This window comes from Centroberyx gerrardi, chromosome 15 (genome assembly GCF_048128805.1).
Source record: "Centroberyx gerrardi isolate f3 chromosome 15, fCenGer3.hap1.cur.20231027, whole genome shotgun sequence".
Classification (NCBI taxonomy): domain Eukaryota; kingdom Metazoa; phylum Chordata; class Actinopteri; order Beryciformes; family Berycidae; genus Centroberyx; species Centroberyx gerrardi.
In genome coordinates, this window is record NC_136011.1 from 11,630,450 (window position 1) to 11,652,239 (window position 21,790).

The 21,790-nt window shown below is 40.2% G+C and overlaps 2 protein-coding genes across 2 annotated transcripts; both read left to right on the top strand.

Annotated features, from left to right (window-relative positions):
- Positions 1-411: 411 nt before the first annotated feature.
- ston1 (stonin 1) lies at positions 412-8,052 on the top strand. Its single transcript, XM_071897986.2, has 4 exons — positions 412-539; positions 4,235-6,198; positions 6,367-6,569; positions 6,716-8,052. Exons 2-4 carry the CDS (start codon positions 4,320-4,322, stop codon positions 6,779-6,781), a joined length of 2,148 nt encoding a protein of 715 aa, XP_071754087.1. The 5' UTR covers positions 412-539; positions 4,235-4,319; the 3' UTR covers positions 6,782-8,052.
- A 6,684-nt stretch (positions 8,053-14,736) lies between these two features.
- gtf2a1l (general transcription factor IIA, 1-like) lies at positions 14,737-19,773 on the top strand. The gene is made up of 9 exons (XM_071897988.2): positions 14,737-14,760; positions 15,308-15,409; positions 15,558-15,681; positions 16,182-16,231; positions 16,585-16,678; positions 16,772-17,304; positions 18,913-19,152; positions 19,475-19,564; positions 19,666-19,773. Exons 1-9 carry the CDS (start codon positions 14,737-14,739, stop codon positions 19,771-19,773), a joined length of 1,365 nt encoding a protein of 454 aa, XP_071754089.1.
- Positions 19,774-21,790: the final 2,017 nt, after the last annotated feature.

A 21,790-nucleotide genomic window follows, 5' to 3' on the forward strand; every position in this document is an offset into this window, starting at 1 on the left:
TACTTCTCATACAATGTAAAAAGATGACAGGACAGAGTTCAAACTAGATTATTTGAGATAAAACAACAAAATAATTGTATTGTATATTTGTAAGTGTAAACCTTCCAACCTTGGCCATGTAATTCATGTGTTAATCAATTTATTAGCTAAAACTTGTATGTTTTTTGTATATCCCCACTCTCCACCATTTTCTCTCAAAACACGTGACATCCCTAAACGTCACATCTCCGCAACTCGGGTATCACATACAAATTCCTACTTCCCCAGCCATATTCACCACTTTGTTGTGACGGTCATGTGCGCCCATTTCCTGATGGCGATATTCCCGACAGCACTTGAAGGCAGCACACAGCCTCCTCCGTTCATTCCTGCACTGTCCCGTTGAGAGACGGTCTGAACTCGGGAGGGGAAACGGTATGCTGCGCTGTTAAAACTCCCGAGCTTTTTTGCTCTGCCATTTTGAGGAAAACCGGCCGACATCAGAAACCTGCAGACAGAAGTAGCCATGACCTGATTTTGTGAGCTACAGTTGTTTATTTGTGAGTATTTCTTTATCTCGTCTCGTCAGACATCGGCTTTGGAGAGCTGTAATACTTTGAGTCACGCTACAAACGCCAACAAAAAAAGCTGTTTCGGTGCTCTCTTCAGAAATGTTGGCTCAGTGAGTCAACATTGTCAGTCATATTGTAGCGCTCCTCTGTGTGAGTGACGCATGTTGTGTTAACCGAGACACGTACAAAGTAAAAGTCTGACCCAAAAGTTTACTCTCAGAGACTTCGCATCAAAACAATGGAGCGTTTCTGTGCCAAGAAGCGGGCCTCTGTGTGCGGGACAGGGCCTGGCTGAGCGCAGTATGACAGCTTGTTATACTTTTTCAGTCTCTGGTGCTGCTATAGGTGAAACTCTGTTTTTGTCAGTCATTTTTTATTTATTTATCTAGAGTAGTGTTGGATTGTTTTGGTTTCTATTAGTCGGGCATTGCTAAACCCCATGCCGCAAAAATACATTTGACTTAGCCTGTACTTCAGAATAACGACATGTTCCAATATACAAAAATGGACAAAAATGTATTTGTAAATGTAGATGATATTCATTTGAAATATTTGTGGACACTGGAAAGAGATTTCCTTCCTATGCGCTGTTGACAACATATCTGCAACTATACAAAATATTTCAAATGAATGTAATCTAATGAACAAATACATTTTAGTCAGTTTTTGTCTATTATGAAATATTCCTCTCAGCATATTCTGAAGTGTATGCGAAATGAACTCTTGAGATCACTCTGTCTAATAAGTTTTTGTGTGAATGAATGCAGTGCAACAGAGGATTAGTGTTATTTTCAGGGCTAGAGCTGACATATGCCTCCCATCCATTTTCACTCGATTTTTCCAATCATGCCATTCTTATCTGGGCCAAAACTGTACACTATCCTGCAGGGAAGCCTGGGAGCAACTAACTAATGTAACCTACATTCATACAGTGCATTTCAGCTAGATAGAAACACAAACAAGCAGCACCCAAAACTTTGTGTAGTGCTCCCTCAAAACAAGGTGACAGGACAGGGAGCTCAGTTTGCAGACAGTCCTGATTGTTGACCCGCTGGAAATGGGTCATCAGATCGTTCAGCTCTGCACTAGATTACAGAGTCTCTGCGGTCACAGCAGGAAGGCTTTCCTGTTAATTTCTTAAGCAAAATGATGTAGTCATGATCACGAGGAAGCACCCAGAGAATCAAACAGGAACTTGGCTCACGTGTCCAGGAAGCATCTGTCTTGTAATTTCGAAGTTCATATGTTTTAATTCAACGCCATTCTATTTTTAAACCATGGTTTCCTCTCACTCATCAATTGTCAGGCGGCTGGTTAAAATAGGTTCAGATCATATGAGGGTCATTATATTAGTCAATAATAAGCCTGAGATATACTTGTCTTTATAACAGTACTGTGACTATGACTGCAAAGCACAGTACATTCATTTGGGGAAACAAAACATGAGCAATGCTCCTTAAGGTTATGTTTTTTGTTCTTGCATCACATTGTTTGTGGTAACCTTGCATCCCCAGCCTCATAGATTGGGTTAAAATGCTTTTATAAATCCTTAGGAGTATTTTAATTTGTTCCTAAGTACACAAATACTGTAATGAGCCTCTCTTGAGCCTCAAAGTTGTCTAGACTCCTTCTTTGTCACTTTTGTGCTTAGTTTGCCAAAGATGATGACAGGAGAAACCACAATTTCGGGACCTGTTAATTTGCTACATTTTTGAAAATTGATAAAACGACGTCAAGATAATATTTGTTGTCAGTTCTCATGAATAGATTAGGTTGGTATTTCCTGTGTGAAAAGCTGCTTGTCCCCAAGGAATGTGTGGAATGTCTTCTTTTGTCCTCTGTCGATTTAGCAACCTCTCATTTCTCTGCAGCCTCTGCTTCTGCTTGAGAAAGCTGGAAGAGACTGCAGACTGGAAGTGAGTGTGCAGGACTGTCAGTTCTGCGGATCACAGCTATATCCCCCGTGGAGGACTCGTCCCCCTCTTTGCCTGCCTCTCTGAACCAAAGCTCAGTGATTCCATAAAGCGAGCGGAGAGGAGGGATGAGTGGAAATGTCTGTGTGTCGTTGCAGACGTCCTTTCATTAGAATGATGTTCTCCAGTGTTTGACTGAAGCCCTGTCAACCCATTACCCAGAATCAGAGCCCCCGGTTCCCTGTTTATTTATAGCTAGAGGAACTTGCCACTGGTTGTCGTCTTCATGCAAGTCATCATGAAGGGAGGAGGGAGGCTGTAATTGTGGCTTTCTGTTTTCAATTATTTTTTCTATATCTTTATGGGGAGATGTGGCTTCAACACATTGAACGTGGCTTCTCTGTGGCCTCTGTGTCTGCTGTTGGCGTGAGCAGTGTTGCCAGCACATCAAAGCCGGATTGTTATTTTGACTCTGCAGCGATTGACTAGCAGGAAAATTAACTGCTAGATTGTATAGAGATTACAGCATGTTTGCTCGCTGCCTCTTGGGGTAATTGGCCTGAATGACATCATAGCTTAGCAATATTACCACAGTTTATGATAGGTCTTAGTATTTTAGCACTGATGCGAGCCCTTGAGGATGAAACATTTATTTTCCAGTGTTGTGGTCAGTACACACAGTGCAGCAGTGCGTCACACATTTAACCAGCTGTGCTCCTTTCCAAAGCTCCATGCAGCACCAACTGCTGTGCCACATAGCCTGGTTTTCACAGTTGACTTCATGCTGGTTAATGAGGCAGGATCTCTGCTGCCATGGCTAACTTTCTCACACACATTTTAGAGTAGGCTTGCTATGAAATATTTAGGCTACATTCATTTCAAAGCATGGTATGTTTAAAATATGACATTTTACCTCTTCAATTTGCATTACAAAATCTTTGAACAGTAGCCAACTGATTTTTATCACTTCTAATCCTAGTAGAGCCCCAACCTGTGCCTTTTATTCAAAGGTTACTGATTTTTTTTTTATACTCCTCCACTGTTCCAGTAGGTGTAGGGATGTGCTAAAATGTGGTATCACCTCAATATATCACAATCCTACAAAGGAATTTCTGTATTGCTTGTAAAAACAACAGGAACAAGAAATGAAAAAAACATTTTTTTTATCAGCTGGCATTTAGGGAGTTATCTCAAATACAATCTCTGTTACATGACTACGACTTGTTCAATGACAGGATCAGAATAAACAAAAAATGGGATGGTTCAAGATGAGGCCACTGTCTTCACAAAGTAAAACCCTACTCTAAAAAGAATGTCCATGCTATTCCTATAGTGTAATCCCAAGACAATTTGATGAATAATTGTTTGTATGAAGCTCTCTCCAAATCTGCTGCTGCCCCACTGACACTGAATTGACTTTGCAGACTCCTAGGATGCTTATTTCAGCTGTTGCATCACATGAGCCTTCATTAATTGTGGTGTTAACAGCTATGAACCAGAAATATGTCCATATCCTGTAGAATCACCCTGGGTACTGTCCCAGGTACACAAGGTCAGCCTCTCATTAAGTGTTAATGGATAAAACTTGTTCATGCTTTCAAATGAAGACGGAGCTGTTTAAGAGAAGTACTGCGTCTGTGGATTGTCTTTAGATAGATTTTCCCTCTAATATCTTATGTACAGAGTGAAGTATCACATCGCAGGAAATATTGGTGATAAGACATTGCTAATTTTGATGTTGTCTAATTCTGCCAATTTGTTTTCTTACAGAGGAGAGGGCCTCTGAAGTGGGGGGCAATTCAACCAACAAAGGAGCATCTGTTGTTTTGAACCTGGTCACCAAATATTCCCAGCTATGTGTTCTACGAATAATTCAAACTGGGTGACATTTGAAGATGAGGGCACGCCGCTCCAATCACCTCAAAAGCCCCTACAGTCATCAAGGCTTATTGAAGGATCAGTGCCTCGTCCCAATGGTCTGAAATTGGTACTTCCTCCTGTCAGAGATCCTTCCTGGAGCTTCAGCAGTTCCCTGGAATCTCCTCGAAACCACTCGAGTCTTAATGGAAGTTCCTGTGTACCATGTAACACTCCCTTTTGCACTCCTGTGAGTGGGGTTCCTACTAATGCATCCCCATTTCACTTCGGCACATGGGAAAAAAATGACTTCTCCCGGAGTTTTTCCAGCACATCTACCACTTCTGTGCCCTCCCCAGGCCCAGAGGGCACCACACAGGCCCTGAATCAAACCTCAGATGGACCAAGCCCTTTCCCTTCTTTCCAGGGGGACTCGGGACACTTCAACCCGTTCTGGGAGGGATCCGGTCACAGTGCAGATTTGGGAAGCTCCTCCTCAGACTCAGAATCTGAAGTTAGCATACCACGTTTCTTTATCCGGACCAAAGATGGCAGTGAGCCACCACGTGACCAACTCCAGAGCTCCTACTCCTACATTTGCCACAAGCTGGAAGGCCTACGAGCGGAAAAAGACCATGAAGCAGAGACAGAACGAGATGGAGTGGGACAGTTAAGTTGCAAAACAGAACTGAGATCCAGGACGGCGAGGGACGGTTCATCGCAATATGTTCCTCGAGGTCTGTTTCGTAGCCAGAAAAGAGATGGCTGGTCATTGATGCTCAGGATTCCAGAAAAAAAGAACCGCATGTCCTCTCGACAGTGGGGCCCGATCTATCTCCGCCTGTTACCAGGAGGGGTGCTGCAGATGTACTATGAGAAAGGGCTGGAGAAGCCATTCAAGGAGTTCCAGCTTCTCCCTCACTGTAGACTCTCAGATCTTAAGCTGGAGAGCTATGGCGAGCCCCGGAAAATCCTCACTGTCAAGGTGGAGCATTTCTCGTACACAGAGAAGAAACGCTACCATCCTAAGTTGGAGGTGACTCATGAGGCAGAGATAGAGCAGCTGCTCAAGTTTGGCACCACAGAGCATGGCGATATGGAAGATCTGTTGGTCTCCATGGAAGAGGAAATCTTTAGGTTGTGTATGCCCCACCAACAAAGACGGCATTACGAGGACCAGGAGCTGTCACTGCAGATCACTGATCATATTTGGGTACAGCTGGATAAGGCTGGGGGAGTCACGGAGCGGGCGGCCTTCACACAGATTCACTGTCTCGCTTTTCTAAACGGAGAAGGGGATTGTTTCCTGGCCCTTAACGATCTGGGGCTGCTCCGCTTTGACTCCAGCTATGGATCTGAGGAGGGTAATGAAGTCTGGATGGAGATCACCGACTGCCATTTCCACAAATGCATCAATGAGGTGGAGTTTCAGAGATCTCGGCTCATTAAGTTCTCACCTCCTGACGCTTGTAGGGCGGAGCTGATGCGATACAAGACGATGGTGTTGGGTTGCACAGAGCTACCCTTCTCAGTCAAAGCCACGGTCACAGTACAAGGTGCCTATCTGGAGCTCCAAGCCTTCCTCAACTTGTCAGCGACCTTCCCTTCCTCCGCAGGGACGTCCGACACACAGCCACTCTGCGAGAACATCGTGATCCGAGTGCCAGTGCCAGGTGACTGGGTCAAAGTGTCACAAACAGTGGCCTTACTGCGGCAGAGGTCACTGAAGGCCCGTATGAACAGAAACGCCTGCCTGGGCTCTATCAGCACTGCAGAGTCTCAGCCCGTCATGCAGGTGTCAATTGGCACAGTCAAGTATGAGAATGTATATTCAGCTATTGTCTGGAGGATTGACAGACTGCCTGCAAAGAACACGGGTAACAAACACATTTCTGAAAGATTAAACTTAGCACTACAGGTCATGTTCTCATTAGCTTCTTGGCCATGGCTTCTTGTGCTATCTCGGCCACAGTATGTGCGCCACTTAGTGGCGGAATATGCTAACTACAACTTTGTTACTTACTACTATGTTTTCTTCTCGGCAGCAGTGGATCATCCCCATTCATTTTCCTGCAAGCTAGAGCTGGGATCTGATCAGGAGATCCCAAACGACTGGTACCCTTTTGTCACTATGGAGTGTGAAATTATGGGGGCAGTTGTGTCACAGACCAGGATTAAGTCACTGGGCACTGTAACTGACATCCAGCCACAGAAACATGTGACCAGTTGGACACGCTATCATTGTCAGGTAAGATGTAATGAGACATGTGTTCAGTAGTTTTTTCATATCTTATCCAATGCATGCGTCATCCTCAGTGTCGCTGTTATTTATATCAAAGGGGGAGAAACAAATCTTCTATGACTAGTGATACTAACCTAAGTCTGTCCTTTTAGGTGGAAATAGAGAAGAAGTGGATTGAAACAGAATCACAGAAGCAATCTGGCTGCATGACACAGTGATGATTAAAGAAGTTCTGCAGAGGGATTCCTTTGGTCCAAGATGTTTGCCAAACCATCTTCCCAATGGCAAAAAGGGATAACATTTAATGTAATGAACATAAATGAGGGTGATGGACTTTCTGCTTGTATATGGTGTCAAATTCATAACACAATTACACATAGCCTGGTAGTATTTCATCAAATTAACAGATTTTGTATCCTTTAACTGAGGCAGAATTAGTCTAGACCTATTAAACAATATAACATGGTCCTTTTGCCTAGCACTTTACATTTAATGATTTTATTAATTGTAAAAGTAACAGTTTATATTAATACATAAGCTTGCATTTGTATCACATGCACTCCAGAATGACTGGCACCCTTAACAAAGAGGATTTAAATGGACTGTATTAGATAAACTTAAGTAATGAGCAATATTCTATGATCAGAAATCTGAGAAAATTATAATCTAATATCCAGTGACAGTTGATCAGAGAGGTTTATTTTCAATATACAGTATATGTTACTTCATTCTTATAAATAGACTGGTGTCACAATCACTGGCACAGGCCCTTTGTTGCACAGCAAGTTCAATTTCTGTTAATCTTAATTCTGTAATTCCACATCTTTAATTCTTTATTGCATATACTTGCAAATTGACTCGTTTAGGTATGGCTTCTCTACATTTACAGTATATTCCTTGTGGCAGCGGCATGATAGTTGTAGGGTATTTTGCTCTCTGAATGTTTTGCAGTTTATTAGTGAAACGTGGTTCACACCATGTTGCAGTGAAAAGCAGATAGGTGAATTCACTTGTAATATGCCATGCTAAATGCTTGACTGAGCATCTCAAAAGAATATATCTTGAGTAGACTGGCCATTCCTGAAGCAGTTATGCTCCTTAGAAGTTAGATTTGACAAAAACTCTTAAATCATGCAACATAGGGTGCCAATTGTATATAAAAAGCTGCATTTGAAAATTTAAATTGATTTTCTACATTTTCTTAGCATGAAATACAGCTCATTACTTGTGTTCCCTTTAATAGACTTTTGACTATTTTTACCATGGTTGTATTCTGGAGGACTGTAATTTTATTTAAACTAAACTAAACTTAATTATTTGATCCCTTTCCCTCTATGATTTGCCAGTAGGTTGGGTCAAAAAAGAAAGGTGAAGCCTCATAGTGCCTACAATGATGACTTGCATGTACGAGGTAACTGACAAGTGGCAACTGGATTAAGCTGGCTATAGTGTATGTCGAGTAAAAGCTGAATTAAAATTTAATGTCTTATATTACTTCTTCATAGATAATCATAAGGACTTGAAGAGGCTGTCAAGGTTCCTCACTCACTCTCCCACACACATACACACACAGTAAGCCTTAGCTATAACCATCTGCATTCCCACATTATATGATGGTTATACTTGTGTTTTAAAGTAGCTTTTTTTAATGGTTTTCACTGATACTAGGTATTTCTAATCGCATTTCAGCATATTAAAAAATCAAAAATTCAAATGCTGTGATTGAACTGCTGGGGCCTTAGTCCTGACTGACTGCCATGCACAAATCAACTATATCTCATGAGTACTGTACATAGGTGTGTGCTGATAATTCCACCATGAAAGCCCTACCCAAAGCCTTGCTTACTGACCCAAAGATCTTGGAGCGGCCCTGCACATGCAGACACACCCCCACACCCCTACTTTGTGATTATTCCCTTGAAAAATAATGGTATATTGTAGCGATGATTGATTGATTGAACATGTATTTAAACCTTGGAAACACATTGAGGGAAGACCCTCATTTTCAATGATGTTGAGAAACAACAACATGAAGATGTGACACTTGAAATAATCCCCTTTGGGAAATTGTTTTTTCACTTGTTCCCCTCCACAGGGAGGTCAGAGGTCAGGGTCAGATACAGAACAGCACCCCTGGAGCTGGTAGAGTCGGTATCTTTCTCAAGGACACATCAGCACGGCAGATGCTTACTGACACAGGGGCTTGAACCTGGTTTCTCTAGTTGAAGGTGACCCCCCCCGCCCGGATATTTGATATCTCAGATATAAAATATGTTGGATTTTTTTCAGTGCTTTGTAATATTCAGCCTTGATGATTCTAAGTGTGTATAGTGTTGCCAACTTCAAAGGCAAATAAGGGACATTACACTGTACGAGGTGGGGGACATGCTTGTTTTATGGTTAAGTACTTTGACTTAAAGTGGAATTATAGAAAACGAACTTACAGTGGAACTTGACTTAAAGTGGAATACCGCTGAATTTAAGAATGTAAATTCTTCCTATTGTCTAGGTAGGCCAGTCATTATGTGAACATACCAAAGCCAGAAACCAAAAAACTATGACTTGATATTTGGATGTCATTAACACGTACTGTAAAATCTGAAATAGACAATGAATGGGCCATTAATGTTGTGGACCCACAGAAAGTTCAACTGTTTATACCTAATTGATCTTTTTTCTACAGCTGTGTTATCAGTTCTGAAAGTATCCTTAACCTGCCGACAATCCTCCTGGTACCAGAAGTACTCTTAACCTCGCTGTATTAAAGATAATTCAGCACTTTCAATCATTCATTGGCTGCTTGAATTGCTAGCTTGGCTGCATTAATACATGAGTCATACAACATGTTTAGTGTTTTTTCTAACAACCTAGCATTTGTTAAAAACCTTTCTGCGGTGTTCCTTGTTCGGCCATAATACTGATGAAGCCCCCACAGCTTTCATCTGTATGCTGAAAGCAGCTGGTGTGATTGGACAGATGAACGATGTATTCTCCTCTTCTCTCCACTCTCTCTTCTGCAAGGGAGCAAATTATTTTGAAACAAAGAACTCGCAAGAAATGTCAAAATCTGAGAGCACAAATTCAAAATGTTGTGATATTGTAATCATATAATTGAGAAGTTGTAATCAATGAGTTGTAGTTTGTGTGTTTTTATCATGGCATATTCACCACAGCACTGTGTTCAGCCAGAAGCAAATGTGGTAAGACACTTCACTCCTCTATACTTATCAAACTTACAAAATCATTTTCTATAAATCATGTATTTTCTTCATTTCGCAGTATCTAGTTAATTATTAACCTTTACACCTTATTTGCTCATTTTCACACTCAACTTCAAAAATCCTCTTTTTGTATTCAACTTACTTCTGGGTTCTGTGTCATGATTTGTTTGCATGGACTGCTGCAAAACAGTGAAGTATGGCTATACTGTATATATATAGCTAAATATTTTTATGATCATAAGACAATTCATTATCTGGCACATTATAATATCACCATACATCACTGTATGGTAGCAGTTCATGTAAAGAAACATACAAAGTACAAAGAACCTGTAAATTCGTTCTCGCCTCGTGACAATATCTGAATTTGATCTAAGGATTGTGAAGATTGTGAAAATGTCTCACTAAGCTGTCAAGTTTCATAGTTAAAGCTACATTTTCATAATAATTTTTCATTCATTTTATAGAGCAAAAAAAAAAAAGACAATTATTTTGCAGTTTTTAAGTGCAATACACTGATAAAGTTTGATAGCACACAGGTATAGAGGAGTGAAGTATCTCACCCCCGACTGGCTGACTGCAACTATCATTATTACTAATTTGCACATTTGTGACTCTCTTTTCTGTGGGTTCAAATTTAAAACACAGGTTTGTAGGTATTTTCTGCAAAAACAAATTCCATAAAACAAGTTCAAATCTATGCTACATGTTGAATATTTTGAATATTTAATATTTCATGGATTAGAAAATTTCAAATATTGAGTATTTTGTAAAACTGTTTACATATTCAGCTTTGTCTTCAACCACAACATTATGTTCTATGTTCTGCAGGTGATATATCAACTGCAAATATGCATGTACTCACAGGATCTTAATACGCAAGATATGTATAGAGTTTTTACCTACATTAACACTGATTATTTACCAAAGAGGTTTATCAAACAATGTAAGAATTCTATCATGTTTAACTGGATTTCTCAACTCTACCAAATAGATGTTGATATTGGTTCATCACCATGGGGGGCAGTGTTTGTAAAACTATAAACAGACCTTAGTTACTGTCATCCTCAATGGGTTCTGAGAAAGGCTTAAAAGGCTTATATACATATACATACAGTATATTTATATTCAACCTCTATAAAAACTTGATGTGAAATATTCTCATGTTTTGTTTTGAAAGAGAGACCGGATGAAGGCACACAGAATTTGGGAAAAGAGTAAGGGCTAATAAAATACACAACCCATTCTGAAAGGTCACAATATAATATGGGTTATGCTATATATGGGTACAAAGGGAATATGACCTTATTATAGGCTCCCCTTCAAAGTAAGATTCAAGGAGAGCTTCTCTCCGAGTCCAGCGCAGCTTTGTTGTGCTGCGACAGGTCAGCACCTTTTGGCCTGAACCTCAGCAGCTGTAGTCTCCAGGAGCGTCTCATCTCGCTGCTCTTCAGCCTCAGCGCTCTCATCCTCAGCGCTCTCATCCTCATCAAGAGGGTTCGTCCTACAAAGTTGAGTGTTTTTGTAGAGAGCTTAGCCCCTGCGTCCACCGGGCATTTAGTTTTTAGCCAGCAACGCCGAACAGACGCTTGGAGGACTGGTTCCTGCTGTTGAGGCTATTGAAAACCAAGTTCAAAACGCAGCTTTATTTTTCTAAAAGTTGAAATATTTTGTAACTTCCAAGCACTGGGCGCTCTGAGTGCTAAAAGCATGCTAAGCTCCCAGCACTGCTGAAAATGAGCAACAGTGTGGCCCTTCCAATGACGAGAAAATGACGAGAAAAAGAAGCCAGAGCTGCGGAGAGAGGTTTCTGGTGGACAGGAAGCCTTGTGTTTTGGAACAGATTAGATGACCACAGGCTCTCTTAAACCACAAAGCAGCTTCTATAATATGGTCTGAAGCTGGGTTGTTGAGAGCTAAGCTGTTGACCTCTAGTGGTTATATGTGAAAATATGGGACTCACATACAGTCCCATATTGTCTGTTGAACACTTTCTTTGTGTCTTGTAAGTCCATATGGGCTGGGCACCATGTGGTGTATGACACATAAATAAAATCATCAATCAATCAATCAATCATACAGGTCTTATTAGCTTATAAAACTAAACTGAGTAGAACACTTCTTCAGTACTATTCTTTCCATCATGGCTGTGTGCTCTAAGAACAGTGGTGAGTGTGTTCAGTGAGTGTTTGGATCTTAGATTCACCATCGCTGAAAAGTCCAGTCATCCTTCTCATCAGCTGAGGCCACGGTGCGTCCATGTGATCTGTCTGCTGGAACACAATTCTTCATTCCAGCACTATCAAACCAAGTAGCAGAAATTGGATTCAACAAACATCTGGCCTTTGTAGTTAGCCTAGCGACAAGATGATCTAAAAATCATAGTTGGCTGGTAAAACAGTGAATGTGGCAGGTGAAATGTTTCCTTTCCTTGACAATATAAGATATGTGTTCTCAGATAACAATGGTCCATACTCAGCATAACTATAATACCAGGGCCAGTGTGCGTTCATGTCAAGTGCCTCGAGTGAATAATGTAGCTAGAAGTTCCTTTTTTTATACTGGTGCCATGTTGTGGAACAGCTTTCCGTTACACGTCAAGTTTTTAAATATGAGAGGGGCTTATAGAAGTCAGGTTAGGACTTTTTTATGGAACAGGGTAACAGATTTATAATGAAATCTGCAATGACATTGTTACTTTAGCTGTCCTTGTTTTTCTGATGTAGGAGTTATTTTTTATCTTGTAATGGTGGTGATGTGTTTTTGGTTTTTCAGGATTGTGTTTGTTTAGTTTTTATGTTCAATGTCTTGTGCTTCCTTGTGTTTTCTTTGTCTTTTAACATCTTGGGACCATGTTGGAAATAAGTGTTTTTCACTTTAACATGTTATCCTTTGGATTTTTTTGTTTTGTTTTTTGTTTACTAATCCATAAATAAAATCAATCAATCAATCAATCATGTGAGCAGCTGATAATGTTAAAGTTACAATATCTCCTCTGCCTGTTTGTTCTCAAACTGGCTTCTAAGGTCTCCATTCATCCGCCTAACGTCCTACAGAAGAGAAATAAAAGAGGTGTCAGACTGGCACATATGGCCCACAATGAACCCAGCCTTCACTGTCTAAATACATGCACACACATGCGTACACACATTCTATGCAGGGCATTTCACTTCAGCTGCAAAGTTCAGAAAACAAAGATACATACAAAGTTTTACTGACATTTTCACCAACTAATCACCAACTAGCTCTACTCATGATCAGCATATTCATGCTGAAATAGAAAGCTCTGGGGCTGCAGTGCTTGGCAACTCGAAGGAAGTTACTTTCTCAGTGGACAAAACTCTTCCAGAGGCTTCAGGCTATTTGTACCTTCTGTATGAGCTCATCTTCATCCATTTGGTACTGAAGAACAAACAACACAACAATTCAATGATACATTTTGTTACTGTAGCCGAGTAATAACAACATTATGCACATGAGCTCCAACTGTGCAAGACAGGGATTTACAAGAAAATAGATTAATTTGTCTATTTTGTTAATGCAGTGGTATTTGATATTAATTATTACTGTTGCTAGCATCAACTACAACCAAATTGTTGGCAATAAACACTTTTATACTTTTATGTTATGCCAATAAAGCTTTCTGGATTGTATTTCATTGCCCAGAGAGAGAGAGAGAGAGAGGGAGAGGGAGAGGGAGAGGGAGATAATTATATTGCTGGAAGTGGAGGGTGTGCAGGGTGTTACCTGAAGAGCCTCCACTTTAGCCCGGAGGTTGTTTGTCTTCACCTCATCCCTCTCTGTCTGGATGTGGAGGCCGGCCAGCTGAAAGAGAAGCGAGTCAGAATGAGAGAGGAATTTAACACCAGCCACCAGCTAAATGCTGATAAATGTTGGCTGTGGTTGGTGTCCATCGAATGGTTCTTTTCCATTCCAAGAATCATATTTGGCTGGAAAAATAGTGAAAATGAGTTTTGCATTATGCAATTTATTTGCCACTGTAGCCGGTGGATGAAAACAGAAGTTTTGCACTCTGGAGAGAAGACACATAGCAGGAGAGAAAAGACAGATAAGAGTACATGGAAAAGCTGTCAGGGTCAGAGGTCATACAGTACCTCGGCAGTGTTCTCCTCCTCGTGCTCCCTCAGGACGCAGGACGTAGGATGCTGTGGACTAACAAATTTCACCCGTGTTTCAACTGGCATGGGGGTGAGTAGATAATGACAGAGTTTTCATTTTTGGGTGAACTATTCCTTTAAACTAAAAATGACAGGTGGATTTTGTACTCCTGTGACAACAGTATGCAAAACAGTTTGCAGGATGTATATTGCTTGGAAAACAAGGAGTACTTAATGTCCAGTTTCTTACATGTCCCCTTAATTAGAGAGACTGGTGTTCAGGCAGCACTTTGGTCTCTTGTGCCACAACCAAGTCATGAGCATCTCCCTCCTCTTCATCTCAGCATTCAGCCTCTTCATCTGGTAATTGCTGTACTACTCCAACTGAAGGAGTCTTTCACACAGCGCGCGCGCGCACACACCAGACCAAAGCTTCATAAAAAGTTGATTTAGATGTCTGACTAGAAGCCTATACCACTGAACATAATTCTTCCATTGTTAGGCAGTCCAGTTAATATGTTAACATAAATTCTGATGTTATTATTTCGGCTAATTATCGATTAAAAATAAAAGACTTATTGAACACTTGCGGCGTGTTGCCGTCTTACTATAAAGTAATTCAGCACTTGACACCATCTGTTAGCTCTTCTAAAATCACTGCCGCTTTAAGGCTAACCTGTAGAGATTGATTACTCTCACCTGTGCGCAGTTTCCCTCAACTTGTGGCAAGAACGAACTGACTTTATTGCCGTTAGCGACTGTTTATGTTACCAAGTTGATAGCCTATTTTAGTCGATTTCTCACAGGTCTGCCTTTATTTTTGTACCTTGAATAATGCTGACCAATACAGGCCCAGTGGTAAGCAGAATATAATTATCTTAGGTGTTTAGCGGAAGTTAAATGCATTCCTGAAAGCACCATAAAGGATTTAGCATTATGTCCAAATACTCTTTCTACCGCCCGCCTAGCTAACTTAACGTTAGTTGCATTAGCTAACGTTACGTGCCAGTTTCTCTTGTATGGAGAAAAGATCACGCCAAACTCCATTCAGAAACCTGGTAATTTAATGTGGCGTATTAACAAGGAGATGTTATAGCAGAACACACACTATAAAATATGACTCAATACAGTTCCGCATAGGCATAACGTTACGTATAATCCATCAAGCAACATTTTATTTCAATAACATTCCCACAGTCTTCCCCCATCGAAATGCATATTAGTGGGGCTGAGGCAGTAGAGAGCCGTGTGAACCAATTCTTAAAGTTTAATTTTATAGGGTAGCCTATGTAGTTAGGCTCATTTTATCCTCTCAAATTGTAAAGTTTGGTTCAAACTAGCCAACGTTAGCGAAGTCTGTTTGTAAGCTAGCTTCTGATGCATTATTCTTGTCAAAAATTGCCAGGCTAAACTGTACCTGTCCATAATTGATGATGTGATCGAGAGTATGCGGGAGCTCTTCTTTGATGAAGGACTTGAGGACCGTGTGCTTGACGATTTGAGACATGTGAGTAACATAACACGGATCATTTTTTCAGGTACAACGCGCTTGGCTCAGCAAAGTTAATTGCAATAGGTCATGCGCGCTCACTGGGTTAGTGAGCTTTGCAAACACCACAGGGTGCTAGGTGGATATGAGGTTTCTTCCTTTCCAGCTATGGGAGTCAAAGATGATGCAGTCAAAAGCAATGGAAGACTTCAGGAAAAACAATATCAACTCTTCCAACTTTGTGCTGCAGCTCCCGGCCAACTACAGCCAGACAGATCAAGAACTCACAGGTAGGCCTAACTATAGTGTTGGAAACTACTGTAACTGCTTCTCAACGAAGAAATAAGACTATCAGATCTCAGTGTACAGTATAGAAGTCATGGTAGATATGGGGAAGAGTAATATGAAGCAGTCTCAAAGCTATACTGTCTGATATGTTATTGCAGTGTTTATTGACGATGACATTTTACAAATGTTGCAGCTCCAATAATACATAAAAACATATTTAGCTGTCAGTTTATTTCTGTATTCTAGCTAAAACCTATTATGGCAAGGTTTGGCATTAATTCCCTAAGATATAGCCTAAGGCTATTTTAATAACTACTTGAACAGACTAATAAGATTTGAATTTACAACACCACAGGTAACTAAAGAAAGCTTTAAAACGTTTGTCTAAAACACTGAATTGGTCCAGAAAGAAGAGACATAGCCTATTCTTTAGCCTATTCTTTTTGTAATCCTCCTTTGTTGGCTACTGTATCATCTGCTTTGTTCCCATTTCTACCCCCAGCCTCAGTTGTGATCCCCACAAGTCAAAATATACACCGTTTCCCAGTCAAGGCAAGTGACTTACCTGACTTCATATTTTGTACATTGGGCACATTCACCTCATTTGTCAGACACTTGTTGGTAACATGACAGGTCAGCATGACACTAAAGGGTGTGGTACAGACACATTGACTTAAATATAGCACATAAATGAAGTCAGTGTAAGACAGTATTTTTTGGGATTGTGGGATCTGGACACAGTCAAGTACATTCAGAAAAGTCTGTGATGTATAATCGATGAGTCTAATATTAAGGTTTAGATTTGGGTTCGATCTAATCATCAGCGTGTTTACTGGATTACTGCAACTCATACTGTAAGAGATGCAACATCATATTTTCCTTTTCACAAAATGTTTAAATTACAGAATAGCTCAGAGACCCTTGCTACTTTCTCTCTCCCTGCTGGGTTGGCCTATCCTGTGCAGATACCAGCTGGGGTCACTCTACAAACTGCCTCTGGTAAGGCACAACTTAGGCCTAAACACTTTTTTTTTTTTTGCCTGGGATAATATGTAGAAATATAATTTCACTATCTCGATTTGTCTCACTAAGGTCAACTTTACAAGGTCAATGTTCCAGTGGTGGTTACCCAAGCCCCTGCAGGTCACCAACCCTTCTCCCAACCCACACAGAAAGTAAGTGAATGGGGAGACGCTCCTGCCCCTCAGTCAGCCATCGTCCCACCCAACACGATTCCTCCTCAGGAGACGGAGCCAGCTACTTCTGTCACTCAGCTGCCAAAGACCCATTTACCCCCGACTCAGGAGAGCAGTCTTCCCCAGCAGCCCCAGGTTCCTGTTGCTGAGGGCCCACAGCCTCAAGGATCCCAGTCTGAGGAGTTCAGTCTGGAAGGGGATGAGCCCAGTCCTCAACCTGTGAACATGAGCATGGCCGCCTTCTCCTCCAATCAGCTGTTAGACTTCCAGATCAGCACTGAAGAGGCGTTGACACAGACACAAAAGTTGAAGGCCAGTGAGATGGAAGAGATCCTGAAAGAAGTGATTGAAGAAGAGAGAGACGAGTCCATGATAGCAGGGAACCTAGCTCCTCCAAAGATTGACAACCAGTCTGAAGCTGTTGACAAGGTAATTTGGAGGAGTATTCCCTCCAAGACAATACATGAAACAGGGATATGGAAAGGTCAGGTGTGGAGGTGCAGGCTATTCTGCTCTTTTGTGTGCCTAATTTCTTAAATTAATCCATCTGAAAAGGATTTCCCATGTGTGATAAAGGCGTCATTCATACTGACAAGCTTTCTCAAGGCAAAGATTATGATTATGGCTTCCTCAAGTTAAATTGCTTTCCAATCTGAAACCCCTGAGTCCTGTACTTACAGTTTTTTACGATTGCTAGCAACCTTTTATCAGTTCTGTAGTCACATTTTCATAACTCTTAACACAGTTAGCACAACATCGGTCTGTTGCGGGCCATACCATTAACACATTTCTTGTTCCTTTGACACAAAATGCATTCAGTGAACACATTTTAAAAACTCTTGAATTTCTTTTACACACAAGTCAGAACAGATAACCTCATGTTCTAAACCTAACTTATAGGCTAAAGTTGAAGTGAACAGCAGTTCACATTGTATATTGAAACACAAATATATGTCCTATATTTTTTTTATTGCTATTGAGAAACTGATTGAAGTCATGCAAATAGACCAATCACAGCTGATTCCCGTCTAAGTTGGAGACATACCCAGGTGTTGAGGTTCTTTCAGTTGCATGACCATATATGTAAAAAGGGGACCTCTTTGGACTGATCTTGTTCAATGTGGACACAGAACAATATAGAGCAGCAGAAAGAGAGGGCAGATTAGAAAAGGACTGTGTATTTTTCTTTTTTTTTCTTCTGTGCCTTTTTCTGTTTGTATATTTTATTTTTACACAACTGTAACTAGCAGCTATATTACAGATTTTTGTTGATCTCTTGCAGTAATTTCCTATTGCAAATACTGTAAAGCCTTTACTACAGCAATTCTGTCACTTATTCCTTTTTCATATAGTGTACATTCTATAAAGTAAAGATGAGTCATTCACTTTTGATATAGAATGTTTGCAAAAAAGAAGCAAAAAATGCGAACATTTACTACACTCAACAAAAGAAAAATGTGACTTCAAAAGAAACTTCAGTGCGAAAAAACAATTGACTATCAATACACTGTCTATTGTATAAGGGTAGAACTGACACATGTAAAGTGATGTATTTTCTGTAATACCATCTGCTGTTAGTATTTTGTATGTCATTGTGCTGTGATTGACTAAATGTTCCTGTTGGAAGAAAACATGTGCTAGTGTTTTGAAAGAATTATTTGATTTTGAGACATGTTTGCAGTGTTTTGGTAGAGTTAGTGTATTTTGACAAAGTATTCTTGCATTTTGAAAATTAGTGTTGGTGTTTAGTTTACAATATGTGATTTTGAGCATAAAATTAACTGTTTTGCCAACTGTGTGTTGTAGGTGAGTTGGTGTGTGAAGAGTTTAGAAAAAGTATTATAAGTATTGAAAAACGCTTGCTAGCGATCGTAAAAAACTATAATAGCATGATAGACTGCTACGCCGTCAATCAAGCCAATTCAAGTCAAAGAACAGTATTTCTGCCATAGGAGTTAGTTTGGCAGACTTCTCCAACTCCATTATATATTACCACTGCATAACTAATACATGTTTCTCCTTGCAATTTCTGCCCAGCTGGACTTGGACTACAACTACAGTGAACTGTCAGACATTGTTCAGCTGGATGGTTCTGCAGACAACTCTGATATTGAGAAGGAAGACGGAGTTCCCCTGGAAGAGAATGACTTTCTGGGCATGATCAATGCAGAGGCCATAAAGGCCCTGCAGGAAGTTGATGGAAGCAGTGATGGCAACAGCATCTCCTCCAGCAGTGACAGTGATGGAGCAGATGAGCTTGCTAATGTAGAGGAAGAGGTAAGAGAGGGTGAATAGTGAAGTGAACAATCTTCAAGTGAACAATGTCCTGATATAAATCTTCATGAGAAGTCAGTTGATGGGGTTCTTGTATAAATAACGGTTTCATATTTTTCTTGCCATTAAAGCATCTCCAAAAGGAAATCTACAGTTAAATTGTGCCTTCTTTCCTAGAAATTTAATTTTGTTTTGTTTTATCGAAATCACAATTCGTAGGGAACACTTGTTTCTCACTTGGGCTTTTTACCTACAGTATGAATTAGATTGTATGTGTTAAGTGTTTCTGATGGCTGTTTCCCACAACACACTTTCTCTTGAATAGGATCCTTTGAATTCAGGAGATGATGTGATTGAGCAAGACATCCCCGATCTCTTTGACACAGACAATGTGATTGTTTGCCAGTATGACAAAGTAAGAACATCTCAAGTTTCCTATTGGCGGTTGTGTGCCTCTTGAGAAAAGCAAATGCTGAATACTGGTGGTTAATATTTTAACGATATTCTCAATTGCAGATTCACCGCAGTAAGAACCGTTGGAAGTTCCATTTGAAGGATGGAGTGATGTGCTACGGAGGCAGGGACTATGTGTTTTCTAAAGCTGTTGGGGAAGCGGAGTGGTAATGAGCTTAGTCTTTAATTCTTCTCCACAGATCAGATCACCGTGCTGACAGAGGAGAAACGCAGGATAAATTTAAAGGAAAAACACTGAGTAAATTCAGACCACTTGGTGGTTTAATTTGACTCAAAAAGCATGCAATTTAGACACTGCTGTGCAAAGCCATTGAAATACTTTTGTTTATGTTTTTATTACTTATGTAAAGTAGGTATTAGAGCACACTGAAAGTCTACTGCAAGTCATTTAGGATGTTACAACCAATTACTTGCAGCTTTGCTTGCGAATTAAATTAATTGATCTGAAGCAATGAGCAGCATGAATTTATGTTCCATAATCATTTTTGTGTAGATATTTTTCTTTATTTCTGGAGCAAAACATTATTTGACCTGAAATGTGTTTTCTTCTGTCACGGTTGTGTTGCTTTGATTGTAGCTAATATGCTGTTTGATTTCTAAACAATGTCATGTTTTCTCTTTCATCATGCATCAAATATACTGTAAGAATTCAACCAACCCTTTTCTTTCTGTTGAATCCTGTACGAAGCCTGTGTTACCTATTTCTGGTGGTGTTTAGAATTGGCCTTCACGCATTTGGATTCCTGCATGGATGCCTGTTACTCAATTTTATTCTGAATATAAATAAGGCTGCAAAATAGGCATTGCGAAAGATGTTGCTGAATTTGAAACACAGTCTTTACTCACTACTGAAGCCACATCTCCTTTGCAAAATATGTAAACTCTCATCTACAGAGGGATGATTTGTTGTGACACCACCTGAATGTGAATTCCAGTGTCCAGGTCGCCAGGTTATGTAAACCAGAGGCCATTTACCACCAATTAAAAGTGCTGAGCAGGGCCACGGTGACCCCAGAGTACACTGAGCAGACACAAATCTCTGTCTATAAAGCACCTTCCATCCTAGGCACTGTTTTGGGAGGGATACTGGGTTAATGAGGTTAGACACAGCAGAAATGAAATTCCCTCAACCCTCTCTGGAAAATGGGTTTATGCAGGACAGGGCAGAATATATGATGGTAAGGACTAAAATGAAAACTACATCATTTTATATGAGGGGTTTGAAGAGTGCATTTATATGCACCTGGTATTAAGCAGAATGATTGATCTATTGAGACAGTGTGAATGTAGAAGTTTGGTATGGTAGTCTTGACAGCAGCTGTGACTAAATGCCAACAAGAGGTACTTGATCTTCCTAATGTCCGCCATAATCACCATGATAAATTAAACAGCCAATTATGCTAATGAGTCCATTCATTAAGCTAATTAATGCATTAGTTAGCAAATATTTCTATGTCAACATATATGTCTTCACATAACACATGGGTGGTATTAATATGAACTCTGTATCATAAAGCATTAAGGAGTTACAGTAGTTTCAATAATAATAATTTTTCCTCATTAATATGCAAATTTATGCAGGAAGGTGCTCCAAAATCTAATCAGATCATCTACTCTTTAGGGGGAACCTGGTGGACCCCAGGAAGAGGAGTTGTTGCCTTGGAAACAGCTAATGGGGATCCAAATAAATAAATAAACCTTTGGTCTAAGTATGAAGTTTCTATCATGTATTCTTGAATTGTGTGTCTGTAGGTGTGTCGGCACGGCAACATGACATAATGTCCTGCATACCATGTACCATGGTTGCAGGACATAAACATCAGTTAAGCAAAATTATGGTTACTGTAGCAGAATGTAATTGACCAAACATTTATTTTTTCTACCAAATTTATTTTTTATTTTTATTACAAAACATGTTGAACATACAATGAGCAGTAGGTACATTTATTGTAAACCAGACAGCAGCTTTAATTCCACTGAGTTCCAGTGGCCACTCTGGCGAGTCTGCAGTCTTCTAGTCTCTGAGTACAAATGTCTCCTGAGTGCAACCTCCCAATAGATGGCACCAACGCTCATCAGCCTGCACTGAACAGCCTAGACAGATTTAAGATAGACTTCCATTTGATCATGTTGGAGTCAGCATTGAGTTCAAGCTTAAGATGCTGAC